At 39.4% G+C, this 18,840-nt stretch overlaps 1 protein-coding gene across 2 annotated transcripts; it reads left to right on the top strand.

Annotated features, from left to right (window-relative positions):
- Positions 1–1,881: 1,881 nt before the first annotated feature.
- Positions 1,882–12,212, top strand: LOC125227240 (G2/mitotic-specific cyclin-B3). 2 transcript variants are annotated; one of them, XM_048131503.1, is made up of 8 exons: positions 1,882–2,038; positions 2,251–2,511; positions 2,869–3,155; positions 3,807–4,026; positions 4,922–5,176; positions 10,102–10,257; positions 11,091–11,265; positions 11,706–12,212. In XM_048131503.1, exons 2-8 carry the CDS (start codon positions 2,257–2,259, stop codon positions 11,867–11,869), a joined length of 1,512 nt encoding a protein of 503 aa, XP_047987460.1. In that variant the 5' UTR covers positions 1,882–2,038; positions 2,251–2,256; the 3' UTR covers positions 11,870–12,212. The 2 variants fall into 2 exon arrangements, with proteins under 2 accessions (XP_047987460.1, XP_047987459.1); XM_048131502.1 differs by having other exon boundaries at positions 2,251–2,547.
- The last annotated feature ends 6,628 nt before the right edge of the window (positions 12,213–18,840 follow it).

The raw sequence follows: 18,840 nt of genomic DNA, 5'->3' as shown, positions 1-18,840 counted from the left end.
TGTCAATAAAAGTTTCTAAATGCTCGTCTTTGCTGCCGCTGTAACGCGCCGTACACTGCGCGAAATTTCCATTTACCGCAGCAAACGTGGTGGCCGCGGCGACTGCAGCAGCCGTGGCGTCGGCCTGTGACGGGGTAGAAGACCGAACTTCACGTAACAACTGCTGGCAAAACTCATTCTGAGTCTGTTGCAAGGTCGTGAGCATCGCCGTCAGAGCATCCTGATTCATCGTGATGTTGTTGTCAGCATCAGAGTCATCGTTATGCGTCCCCAACGAGTGTCTACCAGCTCGACGTCCACGAGACATTTTGAAAACGCAACACAAAAATAGTCACAAAACACTATACGTAGTTATACATAACTAGTGTAACACACCCACATCGAGAACGTTCCAGACCCACAAAGTTGGGCAGCCAGAATATAGCGGGACGTTTTAAAGTAACAACAACGGTTTAATGAATCCAAGCTATATTTTAGTTAAAGTAACACAACAGTTTAACTTTAAACATTCTAACACAATAAAAATTAGACAAAGGGTCGTGCGGATACGCGTGCGTTCTCGAGTGAAAGCCAACGGCCACTGTCACACGAAAACGCCGCGCTGCCAGCCGCTACGAGTTTTGAACGAAGCTAGTTGCACACAATAACCAGCTAAGGTTGACCCGCGGCTTAGTCCGTCAGGAAGCGAGCCGGGGGTCTACCTCGATTGGTTCTCTTAGGGAGTCGTCTATCTCTCTCTTGACTCGTGCCGCCTCTCTGAGACGCGTTAGGCGTAAAGCCAGTGTCACACGCTATACATTTTATTTTATTTAGACGGAGATGATAAATGCGTGTTATTGCTCTGAATGACTCCGGGCGAAAAAAGATCATAAACCTCAGGTGGCAAGATATTGGCAAAATATTATTTAGTTTGGAACTTATGATCCCTTGACACAATAAGAAGAAGATAAACCTTCTATACAACGATGACTTCAAATGATTTTGATCAAATTTTAAGAATAAACCAAAACAGAATGCATGTAGGTACACAAAATTTTTGAAAAAACAAAATGATTTCTAAGGAGCCAGGATTGAAGCTCGCTGTTACCATTTCAGAATATTGGGCTAAATAAAAGCAGGTCGCTATTTACAGTCCACCTTTTCCCAGCCAGATGTCCTTATCTGTCATATATCTACACATAATTATACATACATCCAAAACTAGGCTAGTATTTATGAATTATTTGTACCTTCAACAGTACGCTATGTAACTAGAATCGCATGTGAATTCACTAGTCGACTTAATGAATATTTACAACAAGTACGCTTAACTTTAACCATTTTAGCTACATGGTTAAAATAACAACAATTTAAGGGGAATCACTTCACCCTGGCTCTACAAAGACCGTTCTGTTACTACGTAATTTCCCATTTGTACTAAAACAACGTATTGTGATAAATTATTTCCTTTAAAACGCACAATCTTGTAATTTAGTTAAAACAAAAGTTTTTTGTCTACTAAAATTTGGAATATTCATTACAGAAAGTACGAATAAGGAAAATTTTGAAAAATGTTTTTTTTTAACTTAAAGTTAGAGGGTGGAGTTTGAACGTACCGTCACGTTTCGTCACACGGACATATGAAAAAAAAAAGAAAAAGAAAATAAAAGAGAAAATAAATGTTCTTTTTGTTTTTAATTGATAACAATGTATATGAATTGAATGTGTATTTTGTTCATTACAATTATTATATTTTACATAGTGAGCAGCTGTAGCTTGCATAAATTCTTGCTGAAAATGAAACTACATGTAGCTATGTTTTTTATGCTACGTAGTTTGAAGCGCAAATTCACAAGCTTTTCTGTCATTGGCCAGGTGGATGCCCAATAGAATTTTAAAGCAACGGTTTCTGTCTGTGGTTGTCGGAGTTCAGTCCGGTTTCAGGCTGGACTTTTGTTAAGTTTAGATAATATTTTACATTTCTTAGCTAACAATCGGGACGTGCAACTCCGTAAATAACTATTAAACTAATACACAACGGCCGCCGCCGTCTAGAAACGTGAGTATTCACAAATCGTTAGATAACCGTTTGACGCTGTCTCAACGGGCGACGTTCGCTTGTTTTGCCTCCATTTTTAGACGGTTAGACGTGAGATTTTCGAAAGCCTTGTTTACATTTATCATACGTGTTCTATTATATTAAGCTGTTTGCGTGTTTAGTGTTAAATACCACGTTGAAGCAGTGCACGTGAATTAGTTGCTGTTTTTCAGTGCGTAATGGCGCCAACCAGGTTGGCATCGAAGCCAATCGGCGTCAACGAAAACTTGAACGGCATCCTGAGCCATGGCATCACGACGAGGAGTAAGCAGATGGCTACTCTGAAAAGTTACAAAGACAGTATGAAGATGCCAAACAAGAGGAAGGCCGACAGTCCCCTGAAAGATGTGACGGCGAAGCGAGCGGCGTTCGGGGACCTCACCAACGCCTTCAACAAGTCTGCGGCGCCAGACAAACCTGCACCACTCAAAAAGGTCACAGTGGAGTCTAAAATGCTCCCTACACTTAAGGTTAACCAAAATATGCTTGTGTTATTTTTTTATAGAGAGGGTACTCAATTTCTTGGTTTTCTTGACTTCTTTTGTGTTTAAACATCATTGAGGATGTAGATTACTAACGATCGGACTTAATGCTTTTAAGGTAAGGCTATATTTACATCCTTACGGAGGTCAATGAACTTTCCCTCCAAAATTTTCAAAGTGCCAAAGTTCTTGATTGACCTGAAATAAAGTTCACAAAATATGCTTTTTTTATTTTACTACTTTATAACCACAAATAACACACATATCAAGTAGTTTTTACACACTTTTCAATATTAAAACTATTTTTAGAACATCAAACCCCAAGTCACAGTGAACGGCAAAACATCAAAGACAAAACAGCTACAAAGAGCAGCCACCAATGCCCTAGAGTCGGTACAGAAGCACTTTGCTAAGGACCCTCCCAAACCTGTGGCGACTCGGGCACAGAATGGCATCCTCAAAAACATTGAGAAGAAGATTTTGAAAGAAAATCAGAGTCAGAATCAGAGCAACTCTTCAAACTCAGACTCTGCTAAATCAATGAGAAGTGATATTTCTGGAGAACCATCACTGTATATGACTGCATTAGAAAATATGTAAGATATTAATTAATTATGTGTCTGTTTTTTTTCTCACTGAAGATTTCACTGAGATTTTAAAATTCAACTCTATGTTGTACTTCAGAAAAAATAATGGATAAATTTAATTTACTACCCAGTCAATTGTAGCGCTTGGTAATCAAAATCTTCTTAATTATTAACTTCTCGTGTGCCGGAATGCAGATCCGCATAAGAGAAAACCATATGAAAAAAAAAATTTGCGGCACGAGACGTTAATAGTTTGTAAAGTTTGTCAACTTTGTTCTGTGAGTAGGAAGACCTTGACTTACTTAAATAATTATCATTAACGCAATACTGTTATCAATAATTTGGTAAGATAAAAAAATTGCTGTCAGTATTATTATAAAGACCTCATTAAGAATTATGTTCCTACTCTGATGAATTAAGGACTGATTTAGACGGCGTGCCCACTCGCATGCGATTTTAGTTAGATTGCGGGCTGTTGCGGTTACATACAATTTTGCACTGCCATCAAATACCGCAATGTAATAAAACTCGTATGCGAGTTCTCGTACCGTCTAAATGGGCCCTAAGAATCAATAAATTAATCACATCAAATAGAGCAAGACAAAAAATTCAACAAATTTTTCTTCAAATCTCTATTCTCACCGCATTACACTTTTACAGAAGCCCCTTAGACCCTACTAAAGAGGAATGCAAGGCGATAAGTGAGAAATTAGACAAAGTCAACCTAGATGACAGCACAGTCAACAAATCCCTGGACGAAGAGACGGATTTGCATCAGGCCCCTGCAGGTGTCACCGATTTTGACAAGGAGAACTGGAACGATGTGTTCCAAGTTTCACAATACGCTATGGATATATTCAATTATTTAAAAGGTAGAGAGGTAAGTGTAGCTATACTCTAGTATTATTCATATTTTGGACAGTCTTGCCTCATACCTCCACCACAATATTTTTTTTTCTCATACCCAGACCCACTGAATGAACAGTGTTGTGTGGAATTTTCCTCGCGCATACTCAATGTAGACCTGGCTCAGGCAGATTGGTCGCTCAAAAAGCGCACATTGCTAGTCCGAGGCACATCTACATTGACTGTTTGTGGCACTAGGATATAGGCTTGAAACACTGCTTGGCCTGAGACTTTATATAAGATTCTTTTCAAGAAGGCTTATAGGCGTTAGCGTTGCGCACATTTGTTAGCATTTATTAAAATGTCGTTTGCATAGGTACTATTGTAATAGACACCTTTCTGTACAGTCACCTGCAATAACATATTACTCTTTGAAAGAAGAATTAATTATTTTACGTTTCATGCCTCTACAATCTACAAATAAGAAGACCTTTAAACGAGCTATTCTTGTATATTTATTTATATTATATAATTATATACCGACGATGTCTGATACCGCTCTAACGATTTCGCTGAAATTTGTTATGTGGGGATTTTCGGGGGTGAAAACTCGATCTAGTCTCTAGATTAGCCTTTGATCCCGGAAAACGCGAATTTTCGAGTTTTCATGCGTTTTTCTTTCGCGTTAGTAAACGCAAAATATGGTCGTTAATTTCGCGCCGCGCATCGGCTGGGCGTAGCTCAGTCGTAAGAGGTCGGTCTAATGTTCGCAAGCACATCGCAGGTGTCAGGGTTTCGAATCCCGGCCAGAAATAAAGTTTTATTTTATCTAAAAACGTTATACAATAAAATAGAACCGCGTTCTCTCGGTCGCCCAGATATTTGCATACTATGTTCATTGCCAACACAAACATTTCCAACTTTTCCAGCGCCTATTCCCAGTAGACGACTACCTAACCCGGATGAAAGGCATCACCTCCTGGATGCGAGCCCTCCTCGTAGACTGGATGGTGGAAGTCCAAGAAAGCTTTGAGTTGAACCACGAGACGTTGTACCTGGCGGTCAAGCTGGTGGACCTGTACCTGACCAAGTCCTCGATGAAGCAGTCGGAGAAGGAGCATCTTACGAAGGAGGAGCTGCAGTTGCTTGGGGCTTCAGCGCTCTTCGTTGCTTCGAAGTTTGACGTAAGTCTTAAGTTATTTTATTGTAACAGGCAATGTAATGGATGCAGTGTGAGATGTTCCATGTTCAACATGCCTTTTTGATAGTTTTTCATTTCTGTTTCATTTATTCATTGTAAAGTCATGCACATACATTAAAATGCAGGTGTAATGCAGTAGGTAGGTCAGTTCATGACGCCCTGTGAGGGCATACAACAAGCTTATCTTAACTAATCTAGGCTAGGCTAAAAATAAAATATGTCTAGTGCTGAACCAGCGCGTGGGTATTCCGGCTCTTCTACGAACTACCAAGCACTATCAAGAAGGGCAAACTGTTTGGGCTCCAGGAATCCTTCAAAAGATCGGCCTGTGAAGGGCACTGCAACGCGACTTATGGTGGTGACACTGGTGACGGCCCTTGGCCATGAGGTTTCGGTGACGAAGAGCCAAAGTGTCTTGTATAGTGTATAGTCTACACAGGTCGATCTTTTGCTTGATTTCTGAGCCTTGTAGACCCATAGCCACGGATTGACAGGGCGCGGATGTCGACTTAGGGCCAGTTGCATCAACCACATTTGACAGACACATCATAGTCTCGCAGCAGAGGTCTATGGAACATCCCATACAATAAAATTTAACGAACGCTTTAACGATGACAGACGATTTGATGCAATCGGCCCTTAGTCTCTCGCGCGAGTGAACATAGGCCACTAGCGTCAGAAGACCAAGTCGAGCCTAGTGCAAGTATCGGTAAAATATTTCGTATCAAAGTTATGAATCCTGAAAAGCGCAGTTTATTTACTTATTTCCGTTAAGACGTACGATCGTGGCTGACTAGTCTCTCGTAGATTAGAAAGCAGATTCAATGCCGCTGAATCGCTATCGAGTTCTTAGGTTTTACATACGCCGTTACCCATTCAATCGGCTACGAGCGTAGCTCGTTGCACGCGTTGTCACTAAATGTATTATTGTATCTACATTATTATCTAATGCTTCATACTGTCAAAACCAAAACCTACGTAAATGTAGAGTTCGTTGTTAGTTCTGTTCTTTCTTTCATTTTGTATACTTTTTCCTCAACAACTCTCATCTACACCGGAAATATCTGACAAATTATTTACACACTTTCACGTGTCATAAATAATCTTCCCTCTTTCTAACCATCGTCTAATTTAAACCTTCTTGCAGCAACATAAGTGCTACAAATGATCAATAAGTAATACAAATTGCAACGTCTTCAAGACTCAATTTATATTTGCTCCCCAACCCCAAATTGAAAACCACCCATGCATTGCTCTGAATCTGTCCGTCTTACAATGGCACCCCTCACCCCTGAAAGGTCAGACTGACAATGTATTCATTGCGTATGCACCCTAAGCTCTCAGCTGCTATACTTAGCTCTTTGGTAAAAATCTCACGCCTTGACATTTGGTTGGGGAAAAGCTGTCATATAATATATGACAACTGATTAGTATTGTAGAATTGGCTTTGTTAAGGCGAATGGAATTTGCAAACGAAATGCATAATGTAGTGGACTAAAAATACACATATACACCCTGTTTTTATTGAATTCCGTTAACTTTAAGGGAAGATTCATTACATCAAATGCAATTAATTTTTCTAAGAAACTAGCGTCTTAACTCTTGCGGTTATCTAGTTATTAAAAAATATAAAGATAATTGCTGAACGCGTGTGTCACGGCCTTTACCAATTCCTAATGTTATTTGTTTTGGCATGTGCCCTCAATCACTTGACACTAACTTGTATGTTATTCTTAAGGGTCTCTCACACTAATAAATTCATTTATGTATAACTAGCTTTTACCCGCGGCTTCGCCCGCGTAATAAAAATATTCTTATTGAAACGTTTACAAAAAATAAGATTTTCATTTGGATCCGTAGGTTTCTTTATAGGTAATACATCTGTCCGCGATTATTTTGATTCAGGTAAAGCGGGGCAATTCTCGACTAGGGGGCCATTGTAACTGATCTATTTGCTGTACGGTCCGGTTTTGGCTGACTGTGATGATGATGATGATGATGTATTCCTGTTATCCCTCACTAGGGACATAGGGCTCTCAGAAGAATCTTCCACTTTTCACGATCCTGGGCGACTACTTCCAAATCCTTCCAGCCTAGTCCACTTGCGCCAGCCTCCTTTTCCACTGACCGCCTCCACGTGGTACAAGGCCGTCCCGACCGTCTACTGCCAGGTGATTGCCAGCAGAGACCCTGTTTGGACAGGTGGTTATCTGCTCTGCGTAGCACGTGCCCTATCCATCGCCACTTCCGTGCGCGTATTTTCTGGCCTACGGGCTTTTGTCCCGTCAGCTGCCACAATCTAGCGTTTGAAATAGTTGTCGGCCAGTAAATACCCAAGATGCGCCGGAGACACTTGTTAATAAACACCTGCAACCGATTGGTGATGTCCTTTCTCACAAGCCATGTTTCGCAACCGTACAAGAGGACCGACTTGACGTTAGAGTTGAACATGACGTTGAGTTGGCTGACTGTACCTTACACATATTACTATTGTTTTTAAAGAAATTCTTGCAATGATTGTAGAATTGTTACACAGCAACCACAGCGTAGGTAGTAGGTACGAATATGTATGAATTTTACCTATATAAATATTTATACTGGGGAAACTTCATACAACCCACATAGCCAATATCTCGACGCTATGGTCGGTAGGGTAAAAAGTACTTCCTTGCATTATCGCTTACAATTTTTTCCATTTTGCTTATACTTATTGCAAACGTAAACATATAAAAGGCAAGCAAAACAACGATCTTCTTACAGCACATTGAATGTAATAGTTATTACGGATGCAGGATACTCGCCGGTGCCTACTTACTAATTCCTTCCCACTGAGCCACCTGCATTTTACACTGCCTAGATATCGATTGCCGACCGATTATTTCGACCCCAATCCCTATTCTTATCCCCGTCCCTATCTCTATCTTTGCCCCGTCCCCGTCCCTCCCCTATCCCTATCCCCGTCCCCGTCCCCTATCCCTATCCCTATCCCTATCCCCATCCCCATCCCTATCCCTATCCCTATGGGGAGATCCACAGGGATATGTCCCTGTCCCTGGCCCTGTCCCTGTCCTTGCCCCTGTCAAATTATCATGCTAGGAGGTGAACTTTAAAAAATCCTTTCTTAGTGCTCCTCTAAGGAACTTCCGTGTCAATTTGGAATCTCTTGAACCAGAAGTAAAGATAAAAACTAAAGCTATACTTATGGCTATTTTGGATATTTTAACCCCATTGCACAACAACAGGGGAGAAAATTTCTTTTCCACCTCATTAGATTTTAAAATCGTTGTATTTATCGTGATCAGCGACCCGATAAACCATAAAAACGATACCCATATTGTGTTTTTGATTTTACCCCCTTTACACCCCTTTAGGGGTAAAATTTTCATAAAACCTGAAACATGTATAATTTAGTCATATGTCTTTAGGAATCCTCCTGTGAAGTTTCGTATAAAATAGTCAAACTAATCTTGTTTCCCCATACAAACTTTGAACCCCCATTTCACCCTTTTAAGTGGAGAATTTTGAAAAATCCTTTCTTAGTGTTCCTCTACGCCATATAAGGAACCTATGTGCCAAATTTGATATCTCTAGGACCAGCGGTTTCGGCTGTGTGTTGATATGTCAATCAGTCAGTCAATAATATATCTTCTTTTATATATTTAAACCCCATTGCACCACAACAGGGGAGAAGGTATTTCACTTCCGCCTCGTTAGATTTTAAAAACGTTGTATTTATCGTGATCAGCGACCCGATAAACCATAAAAACGATACCCATATTGATTTTTTGACTTTATCACCCCCTTTTCACCCTTTTAGGGGTTAAATTTTCAAAAAACCTGAAACACGTATTCAGTCATATATCTTAAGGAATCTTCCTGTGAAGTTTCGAATAAAATAGTCAAACTAATCTTGTTTCCCCATACAAACTTTGAACCCCCATTTGACCCCCTTAGGAGGTGAATTTTGGAAAATCCTTTCTTAGTGCTCCTCTACACTATATAAGGAACCTACGTGCCAAATTTGAAATCTCTAGGACCAGCGGTTTCGGCTGTGCGTTGATATGTCAGTCAGTCAGTCAGCTTCTTCTTTTATATATTTAGATGTATGAAAATGATATACAGGGAACTAAAAGTGATATACAGGGTGGTTCCTGATAATGAACCTAACGACGTGTCGAATTTAAAGGAATACAAAAAAAAACCGTGTAGATATTCTCGTCATATTATCTCAATAATATGCACACTATGTATGACACACGATAATTACACGATGTGAAAACAACTGGTAACATACGAGTTTCAGTACATTGCGCTAATTGATTGGAACATCGAACCTTTAACAGGCCGCAATGTAACTAAAATCGTATGCGAGTTCGTGCGTCGTGTAACCTAAATTATTTCATTAATTACCTTATTTTATTCTAACACGTAATGTCGTCAAATTAGGTATGTTGGCGACTGGCTGGTGCGCGACCTCCTTAATAGTTTAAAATTATGTCACTTTCAAAAACTGTTCTCATGTTATGAAATATGATTGATTTGTCAGTCAGTCTGCCTTGTGTGACGAAACTATAAATAAGCTTATGTTTGTTTACCAATATCAATAATTAAAATTAAGTGCTTTATTACGTGTTTTCATCATTTTGCGTCAGTCATTACAGTCCACAACCCCGCTAGCTATCATTTTTGTATTACTTAGTGTGGCGTAGATAAATTAAATTCACTGGATATTACGAAACCCGGCTAGTAATTGTGGTAGCTAGTAAATCATTAGATCTCGCATTTGGCTGGTGTTATTTTATGCATTATTGTATTGTTAAAACATTGTCTTTGTTTGGTCAGATCAAAATACCATGTTCATTAAAAAAAACCGTTGTTGTGACAATAAAGATAAACAATTACTTCCAGGAACGCATCCCCCCGCTAGTAGACGACTTCCTATACATCTGCGATGGAGCCTACACGCTCAGTCAACTGCTCAAGATGGAGATGACCATCCTCCGCACGGTGGACTTCGATCTCGGCGTGCCGCTATCTTACCGCTTCCTGCGGCGCTACGCTCGGGTCAGTACACCTTACACACGATATATTCATCTAGGCCTTGTAATGATTTCTTATACATTTGCGAGGGCGCCTACACGCTCAGTCAGCTGCTCAAGATGGAGATGACCAATTGACCATCCTCCGCACCGTGGACTTTGATCTCGGCGTGCCGCTGTCTTACCGCTTCCTGCTACGCTCGGGTTAGGTCACCGTACACACGATATATTCATCTAGGCCTTGTAATGATTTCTTATACATTTGCGAGGGCGCCTACACGCTCAGTCAACTGCTCAAGATGGAGATGACCATCCTCCGCACCGTGGACTTCGATCTCGGCGTGCCGCTATCTTACCGCTTCCTGCGGCGCTACGCTCGGGTCAGTACACTGTGCTCACGATATATTCATCTAGGCCTTGTATCGACTCTATACATCTGCGATGGCGCCTACACTCTCAGTCAACTGCTCAAGATGACTTCGATTGTACCACTGTCTTACCGCTTCCTGCGGCGCTACGCTCGGGTCAGTAGACTAATGATATGTTTCATTATACCTAAAAGGTTCTTATGCTTCACCAGCAATAAGGAAGATTTCATCGGAAATTCCTGTAGAAATTAGTCCCTATTGCTGTTAAACGATTAAAAGGCCCCCTCAATTACGCCCGCGTAGCGGAGTTCTCGCAGCGTCGACGTGACAAGGTGGCATTTTTCGAAACTCAACGTCACAATAACGGGCGCGCAGCGTCGACGTCGCCGCAACGTCAGAAGTGCCTGTACCATTGCGAATTTTACAATGTTATAGATAATTGTTTACTAGGTCTAATTTATACATTTTTTATCATTTTTATCATTTACAGTGTGCGCGTCTGTCAATGCCTACATTGACCCTAGCGCGCTTCGTACTAGAACAGTGTCTACTAGACTACGCGCTAGTACAACACTCGGACAGCAAAATGGCGGCGGCGGCTCTTTACATCGCGCTGCGAATGAAATCACTCGGACATTGGACGCCTACACTAGAGTATTACACAGGTAAAACACTTCTATCAATGAACATACAGACGGCCTCTGGATCATCACGAACTGCCGTGAACTGTGTTTACAAGACTTTAGACTACGCTTTACAATACTCTCAAGAGAACGGCTTCTTGCTTAACGGTAACGGATTATATAAATGTGGATGGAGTTCTAGAGAACTAGGGAACAAATCAAATTAAATATTTTTGTTTTGTTGTTTTTCAAGTAGTCACACTAATATATATAAATTATAAACTGAAGTACATATCATACACGAAAGAAAAAACGACAAGGCCCACTGGTGGCCGAGCCGGGAATCGAACCCGGGTCTTCAGCTCGGGAATCGAACTCGGCCACCAGTGGGCCTTGTCATTTTTTCTTTCGTGTATGATATCTATTTCAGTTTACAGTTCTAGATAATTTTTCAATTAAAACCAATATTTCTCTCATTCCAGGCTACACCTTCAAGGAGATCCTCCCCATAGTCCTCGAACAGAACGCGTCCCTACACAAGAAGCCCAAGTCCGCCATCAGCACCGTCCGCAACAAGTACTCGCACACGATCTTCTTCGAGGTGGCCAAGGTGCCGCTCCTCGACGACTCCGCGCTCAGCAGCTGAGGACTCCCCGGCACCTTACTACTGCATCTGCTCAGGTGGGTACGCTTGCTTTGATATGTGTGGCCGGACGATTTTGGCTGGAGAATGTTGCCGGGTGGACCACTCTTGTATCGTCGATTGATAAGTAAATCCTAAACTCCTAAATCATTTTCAATAAAGCTTGTATCATAGGCACTGGTAAAAGAGAGAGCTAACATCGCGGCTATTTTATATACACTGGAGCGACTATCTTTTGTTCATTTTTATCGCCGATACCTCATCGCTTACTCGCTTTTAGCACAGAATATATAATAGTACAAGTACAGAAGGCTCACTCCTTTGATGTTCACAAAATGCCACCATTTTAAATTCTTACCTACATTAACAAACGGACCGCACGCGAGCAGCCAACATTGAATTTTATTGCACCGCGCGAAGGTCGTCGCCAATGAATGGGCCGCTGACATGTACTTGTAGCGCGGCGATAGATTCGCGGAGTGAGCCGCCCCTGCTTTTGGTGGGACCGGTGCCTTAGCCTAGATAATAAATAGGACTGTTAGGCACTGGTCCCACCGCGAGCTAGTAAGCTATGAGCTATCGGCTATAAAAACGAACAAAAGATAAGCACTCCCGCGCAAATAAAAGAGACGGCGATATTGATAGTTCACCGCTGGGCGAATAACTATAAACATCGCCGTGTCTCTTTTGTTTGCGCGGGAGTGCTTATCTTTTGTTCGTTTTTATAGCCCATAGCTTATAGCTTACTAGCTCGCGGTGGGACCAGTGCCTTAGCCTAGATAATAAATAGGACTGTATGGCACTGGTCCCACCGCGAGCTAGTAAGCTATGAGCTATCGGCTATAAAAACTAACAAAAGATAAGCACTCCCGCGCAAATAAAAGAGACACGGCGATATTGATAGTTCACCGCTGGGCGAATCACTATAAACATCGCCATGTCTCTTTTGTTTGCGCGGGAGTGCTTACCTTTTGTTCGTTTTTATAGCCGATAGCTCATAGCTTACTAGCTCGCAGTGGGACCAGTGCCTAAATGGGCGATATAACAATGGTTATCCGGATATATTCTACTGCTATTATTGAATAGTCAGACTGCCAGTTTTAATGGCTATCGGAAATGTACGTTTTCTTAGCGAATTATAAAACGTCGATTTTGGAAATGAACATAATGACAGTTCTTTTGCTTGTTCAACAGCCTGACTTTTTAAATTCTTATCTTATTTGTTCCTAGAGAATACAGATGCAATATTGAAATAACCGATAGTTATTAAACGACTGGCATTACAGTACTTGTAAAAAACCAGTTCGGAATGGTTCCAGTGAAATTCAATCCATTTGTACAGTACAGAAACAGATCGGCTAGAAGTAAGATTTAAATCAGTAAGCATTCGAAACGTCGGAACGGTGACTTTACGCGAGTTGTTTTGTAAATAGCTTTGTCGCATTGTTACGGTTTGCTAAAGTAAGGTGCCACAACGCTATTTAAAACTAGAATAGGATCTGACCAATTAATTATAGACAAATTGTTCTCGTTATGATGATAATTGTATGTATACTTGTAATGTAGACCGGCGGCCGCTCACTGCCCGAGGCAAACATTTCCGAACTGAGTAGCTTCAAGAGAGTTGAGACAAAAAACAGTATTTGATATCGCTCTATTTCCGTCGAAGCCGCTCTGATCGGAATGGTTGAATAGAGAATTGGTAACGAGCGTAGGATAATTTTAGCGTTAACTTAAAGGTTTACATTTAAGCGGGAGCATGACAAAATGCGAACTGTTATAACGCTTTAAAGTCTATAATATTTGCTTTTTATGCAAAGTTTATTTACAATCTTTTTTTCGTAAAGAGAACAAAAAAACCGAAAGAAAGACTGACACTTTTTAATGTTAAGGTATTTTTTTACCTTCTTTTGGAAGAGTTACATAATTATTTAATGTGCCATATGTGTGTATGGCAAAAATCTGATCACAGTGCGCAAATTGAAACTAAGTTAAACTTGTTGAAGCTAAAAGTTTCTTTGTAATTTGTCTCAAACTGTTTGAAAAAATCAAAAACCAAAATCAGTGCCAACCTTGTCCGCCTTCCCGCACAAACTTACAGTAAGTAGATGGAATTTTACCAAAAACTTATACCTAATAATAGTACCCACATTCCAATGTTTTTCCGCTTTATTCTTCTATAAATATTATTCAGTGTTATTGTCTTCCTATAGTAAATTTTAGTTAACTCGGAGTGATTTTTATAAATTGCAAAATGCAATCTGAAGCCGTAGATACTAAAATATGCTAAGGTTTGGAGGCCACTGGGCGGCGGAACTATTTTCATTAGTGTATCATCCCATTTGTATGAATACTGATCCGCCGATACAACTATTACTGATGTTACCTATTTCTACAAACTTTCATTTAACATTATATATTTATTCCTACACTGCAATTATCTAAATATCAGTAAATAAATACGTAGGTATATGCGTTTTAGTGTACATACAAATTGGTATTATAGAATAAGTTTACTTGCAATTAAGTTTACGCCCGCCCGCGCGTCATCCTAGGAATTGTACGCTTAAATACTAGACTAGACTAAAGCAACTCCAAGGTAACAGACCAGACCAAGCTCTCACGGAGGTGTCCAAATATTTTTATATAAAATATGTACTTGGCAAGCTTTGCTAATACTCTTTTAATTATAACAATTATTAATAATGGATTTTTGTAATGTTTTAATAATAAACTTTACATAGTAATTATTGTGAGATTATTCACAACATTTGTCGTATGTTTTGTAATTTATCACATTTTAAAGAGTACAAAATATTGGAATGTTATAATAATAATGTTGTTCATTAATGATAAGTTTTAGAATAATTCAATTTTAATGCTGTTTTTACCTAATATCATTTGTCGTCTAATTATACAAAACTCATGTAAAACCCCAACTTGTAAATAAAGTGATTTTGGTTTGGTAACTCTGACTACTTCATTTTCAAGTAACAATATCTAACTGCCTACTGCTTCTAGAAATTGGCCAGTAATAGAAATACTATGGAAAAAATGAACTGTTTATAGGTTGAGAGAATTCATTTTTAAGCCCCGACGCAAAAACGACGGGGTGTTATAAGTTTGACGTGTCTGTCTGTGGCATCGTAGCTCCCGAACGGATGAACCGATTTGGATTTAGTTTTTTTTGTCTGAAAGCTGAGTAAGTCGGGACTCGGGACTCTCGGGAGTGTTCTTAGCCATGTTTCATGAAAATCGGTCTACTATGTCGCGGTCGGGGGTTTTTCAAAATTTTAATTTTGTGGTTAGGTTATTAGTATAGCCGTAACGCCCACCATACAAAAATTTTGCTAGAAAATTTTGATTCTAGTTACATTTTAAATAAAGTTGTGTCATTTGTTCCAAAAATTTTAGACCCAAAAGAAATGCTACTTTATTTATTCCATTGAACCAAAATGTACATCTCATTGCACATTGGGCGGCAAGATGATAGTGTGGCCAGTTATCAGACACTGGCCAGTAACTGTCAATTACATCACTAATTTTGTGAAAGGGGGCCAGCTATTGAGAGATGGCCAGTAGCAGTAATAAATAAGGTGATTCTCTACGGCCGATAGTCCACTATCATATGTTTATCATAGAAATATGATCATAGGCATCATGCCCTCCTTTTTCTTCACATTGGAGAAAAATTGAGGCATACAAACCTATGATCATATTTCTATGATAAACATATCGTCACCACTTTAAAAAAAACTTTTATCTTCGTCTGTTAATGAAAAGAAAATTGTAGTAAGTATGGAATGCATAATATAGATTTACTGCGTTGCAGCGTGAGATACGAGATTTTTTCTAAGTAGTGACGATATGATAGTGGACTATCGGCCGTAGAGAAGTTGTTGTACTTCATGGGGCCGTCCACATATTACGTCACACAGAATTTCGAGTTTTTGAAGCGGTCACGTGCCTTAAATGGGTAAATAAAACAACAAACTATTTCCTGATGTGATTTAATCACTCTCGAAAACAATGGTACCTCTGATGCTGACAACTTACAAAATCTACAAAAATCTTCAGATGCCGGGTAAACCCGCTCTTACGGCATAGGAATAAAGTTCACACATGTACAATATTCACATGGGTGGGGTTAACAGATTCCACGAAACATGATATACACAGTACAACATACAATAAAAATGCACTTTACCGATGAAATTAAAGACTCAAATGTTTTTACAATGGGTGCCACTATTTTGATATGCTGATCCTAACCAACCAGCCACGACATTGGTCTAAGCGCGACAGCGGTGAGCGGCAGCCATACGTGCGAATGAAAAGTCCCATCGCTGTGTCTCGTTCTAATGTATGGCCGCTGCTCACCGCTGTCGCGCTTAGACCAATATCGTAGCTGAGCCGTAAGTGTTTAACTCTTGTTTTAACCCCCGGCAAAAAACTTACGAAATGTATGTTTGACGTGTCTGTCTGTCTGGGGCATCTTTCGAACGGTTGAACCGATTTAGATTTCTTTTTTTTTTGTTTGAAAGCTGATTTAGTAGTTTTATCTCATTTGAAAGTTCTTGCTAAATAAATAGCAAGCGCCAAAGAAGTTAAGAAAGGTAGACATCTATTGTGACAATTAAACACGTGGATATCCTCTGTAAGAAACTTGTAGTTTTTAACTTCATCACAATCCAAACCATAGCCAAAAGCAATATGGCGTAAAGTAGTACAAAATAATAAAGCGGCAAGTAGCCAACGAAAAGAAATTGTGGCAGTTATTACATATTATTTAACCGGACTAATTCCAATAGGGCCTAGTTACCCTTCGGGTTGGAAGGTCAGATGGCAGTCGCTTTCATAAAACTAGTGTCTACGCCAGATCTTGGGATTAGTTGTCAAAGCGTACCCCAGGCTCCCATGACCCGTGGCAAATGCCGGGATAACGCAAGGAAGGATTACATATTATTTAAGTTTTGATTCTCGTTTTTACTGTTATCTACTTCAGTGGTAAATTGTTACAGTCACCTACAATACTATTTTACTATTCGGCAAAAATATGTGACGCTTACAAATAAGATTGTGTCACATTCTATGGCCTTCGTTATGGAACATTTATGCAGGGAACTGATATTTCGTACTACTTTACGCATATTCTTATGTCTATTCGCCATCTATAAACTGTTTTATCTTATGAAAGTACAAATTATTTTAATTTTCATTCATGTGCCATTATTTTTTCAAAGTTGTCCACTCCACTTTTTTTTAACATTGGTATTTTTTACGCGATTCATACTCGGTTTTTCGATCCTGATAAGTAAAAAAAAATGTCCCATGATTTCCATACATTTTTCAAACCTTCAATTCCGTTACCGCCATACAAAATGTAGGAAAAAATGGTAACGGAATGGGGAGAAAACCTTGGGGCACTTTTTTACTCTTATTCTACCACCACGAAACCACATAAAAAATTCGAAACCCAAAAAAAGTGGGATGGACAACTTTTAATAAAATGGCCCAATATTAATTACAGTTTCATAAATTGGTTTAATCAATTTGAATCGTATTTCAATCTGGTACATGTCAATATTATAATGAGATTTGTAATTTTATAACGCTATATAGATCGTTCGATAAGTTCCACTAGTACTTAAATGCACCTTCTACGAAATACAAGTAGTTTGGACCCTATTCTCAAGCCATATACTAATTCGTAAGAGACGAATAAATGTGAGTGTGTTTAGTAAAACATCTCACTTTGTCGCTTATCATAAGACGAGATTTGCTTGTATCTTTATATGAATAAACTGACAAAGCGCCTTTATAGCAATCGACAGTGGACAAAAGTGGGACGTTTTACTAAACGCACTCAGAAATGATCTTGTAATCTTCATACATTAAAATTCAAGTGATAATAAAGTAAAATAAAAATATTGTGGTCAATCTTCTACCCAATCAGTTCCATTCATATAATCATTTAAAAATTAAAAACCAATTTTTTTTTTAAATTCTTATTAACTATTTCAGAGGTGAGTCAGTCTGAAAATAACAAACCATAATCAATTAATCATGTATTCCTCTACATTTGTAGATTTGTACGGAAATAAGGCTACGGACTGGTCGCACAAGGTGGATGCCACGGTTCGAAACGGATCCATTCATTCCATTCCTATACATTTCCTCCACTACGAGCGACACAATACAAATGTAATAATATAATGTGTAATACAAAACAGTTTTATTAGAATCTATATCTAATAAAACTGTTTTGTATTACATCACCGCATACCGCTCGCGTCTATGCCGCGATCAAGAGTACTAGACTAGTTTGAGAATAGAGTCTCTGGTGCAAAATGGCTATTCAATTCGTTACTATTCTATGGTTATAATACAAATTACTATAAGATATGGTTTCATGTGAGAACACAAGACGCTGAACTAAGGTACTAAACGCTACCGGTGAGAAATTGGGTTTAAAACTAAGAATGACGTTTCAGCAGATCTAAAAATGCCTTACCCCCTTATTCATAAACGTACACTAAAGTTATCAAGCCGATAAAGTTCGTTTGTCCCTTTCTATCACACCAATACGTCGGAAAGTGACAAACAATCTAAGCAGCGTGGACTCAGGACAGTCAGGACACTTGTATGATCTTCAACTGTTTGACATGCACGCCGCACGCCCCCCGCTGCACGCCCAATAAGCGCGTGCACTCAGGCCTAGGGTTGCAAATAGAAAAAAAACCAAATGTTTTTTTTTTTTCAGAATTATGAAAAAAAAAACATGAAAAAAAACCGAGCACCATGGTTTTTTTTCTAAATATGGTTTTTTTTCAGATGAACAAATAATTCGACAATAACGGTTTTTCGTGACTTGTAACGTGTTTCAATAACAATATGCTGCTTGCATGCAGCGCTGCAATGCTGCGTGCAGCGTAGAGAGGCGGTGGTGTTGCCAACAGTAAATAGTGATAACT

This window comes from Leguminivora glycinivorella, chromosome 6 (genome assembly GCF_023078275.1).
Source record: "Leguminivora glycinivorella isolate SPB_JAAS2020 chromosome 6, LegGlyc_1.1, whole genome shotgun sequence".
NCBI classification, from domain to species: Eukaryota; Metazoa; Arthropoda; class Insecta; order Lepidoptera; family Tortricidae; genus Leguminivora; species Leguminivora glycinivorella.
The sequence above is the reverse complement of the archived record's forward strand: the minus strand, read 5'-3'. Positions and strand labels throughout refer to the sequence as shown.

Excerpts from the sequence above, each read along its gene's own strand:
- LOC125227240 (XM_048131502.1), top strand. The coding sequence starts at position 2,257 with ATGGCGCCAACCAGGTTGGCATCGAAGCCAATCGGCGTCAACGAAAAC. Across the intron at positions 2,548-2,868 it reads AAATGCTCCCTACACTTAAG|AACATCAAACCCCAAGTCAC; the intron begins GTTAACCAAAAT and ends AACTATTTTTAG. Across the intron at positions 10,258-11,090 it reads TCCTGCGGCGCTACGCTCGG|TGTGCGCGTCTGTCAATGCC; the intron begins GTCAGTACACCT and ends TATCATTTACAG.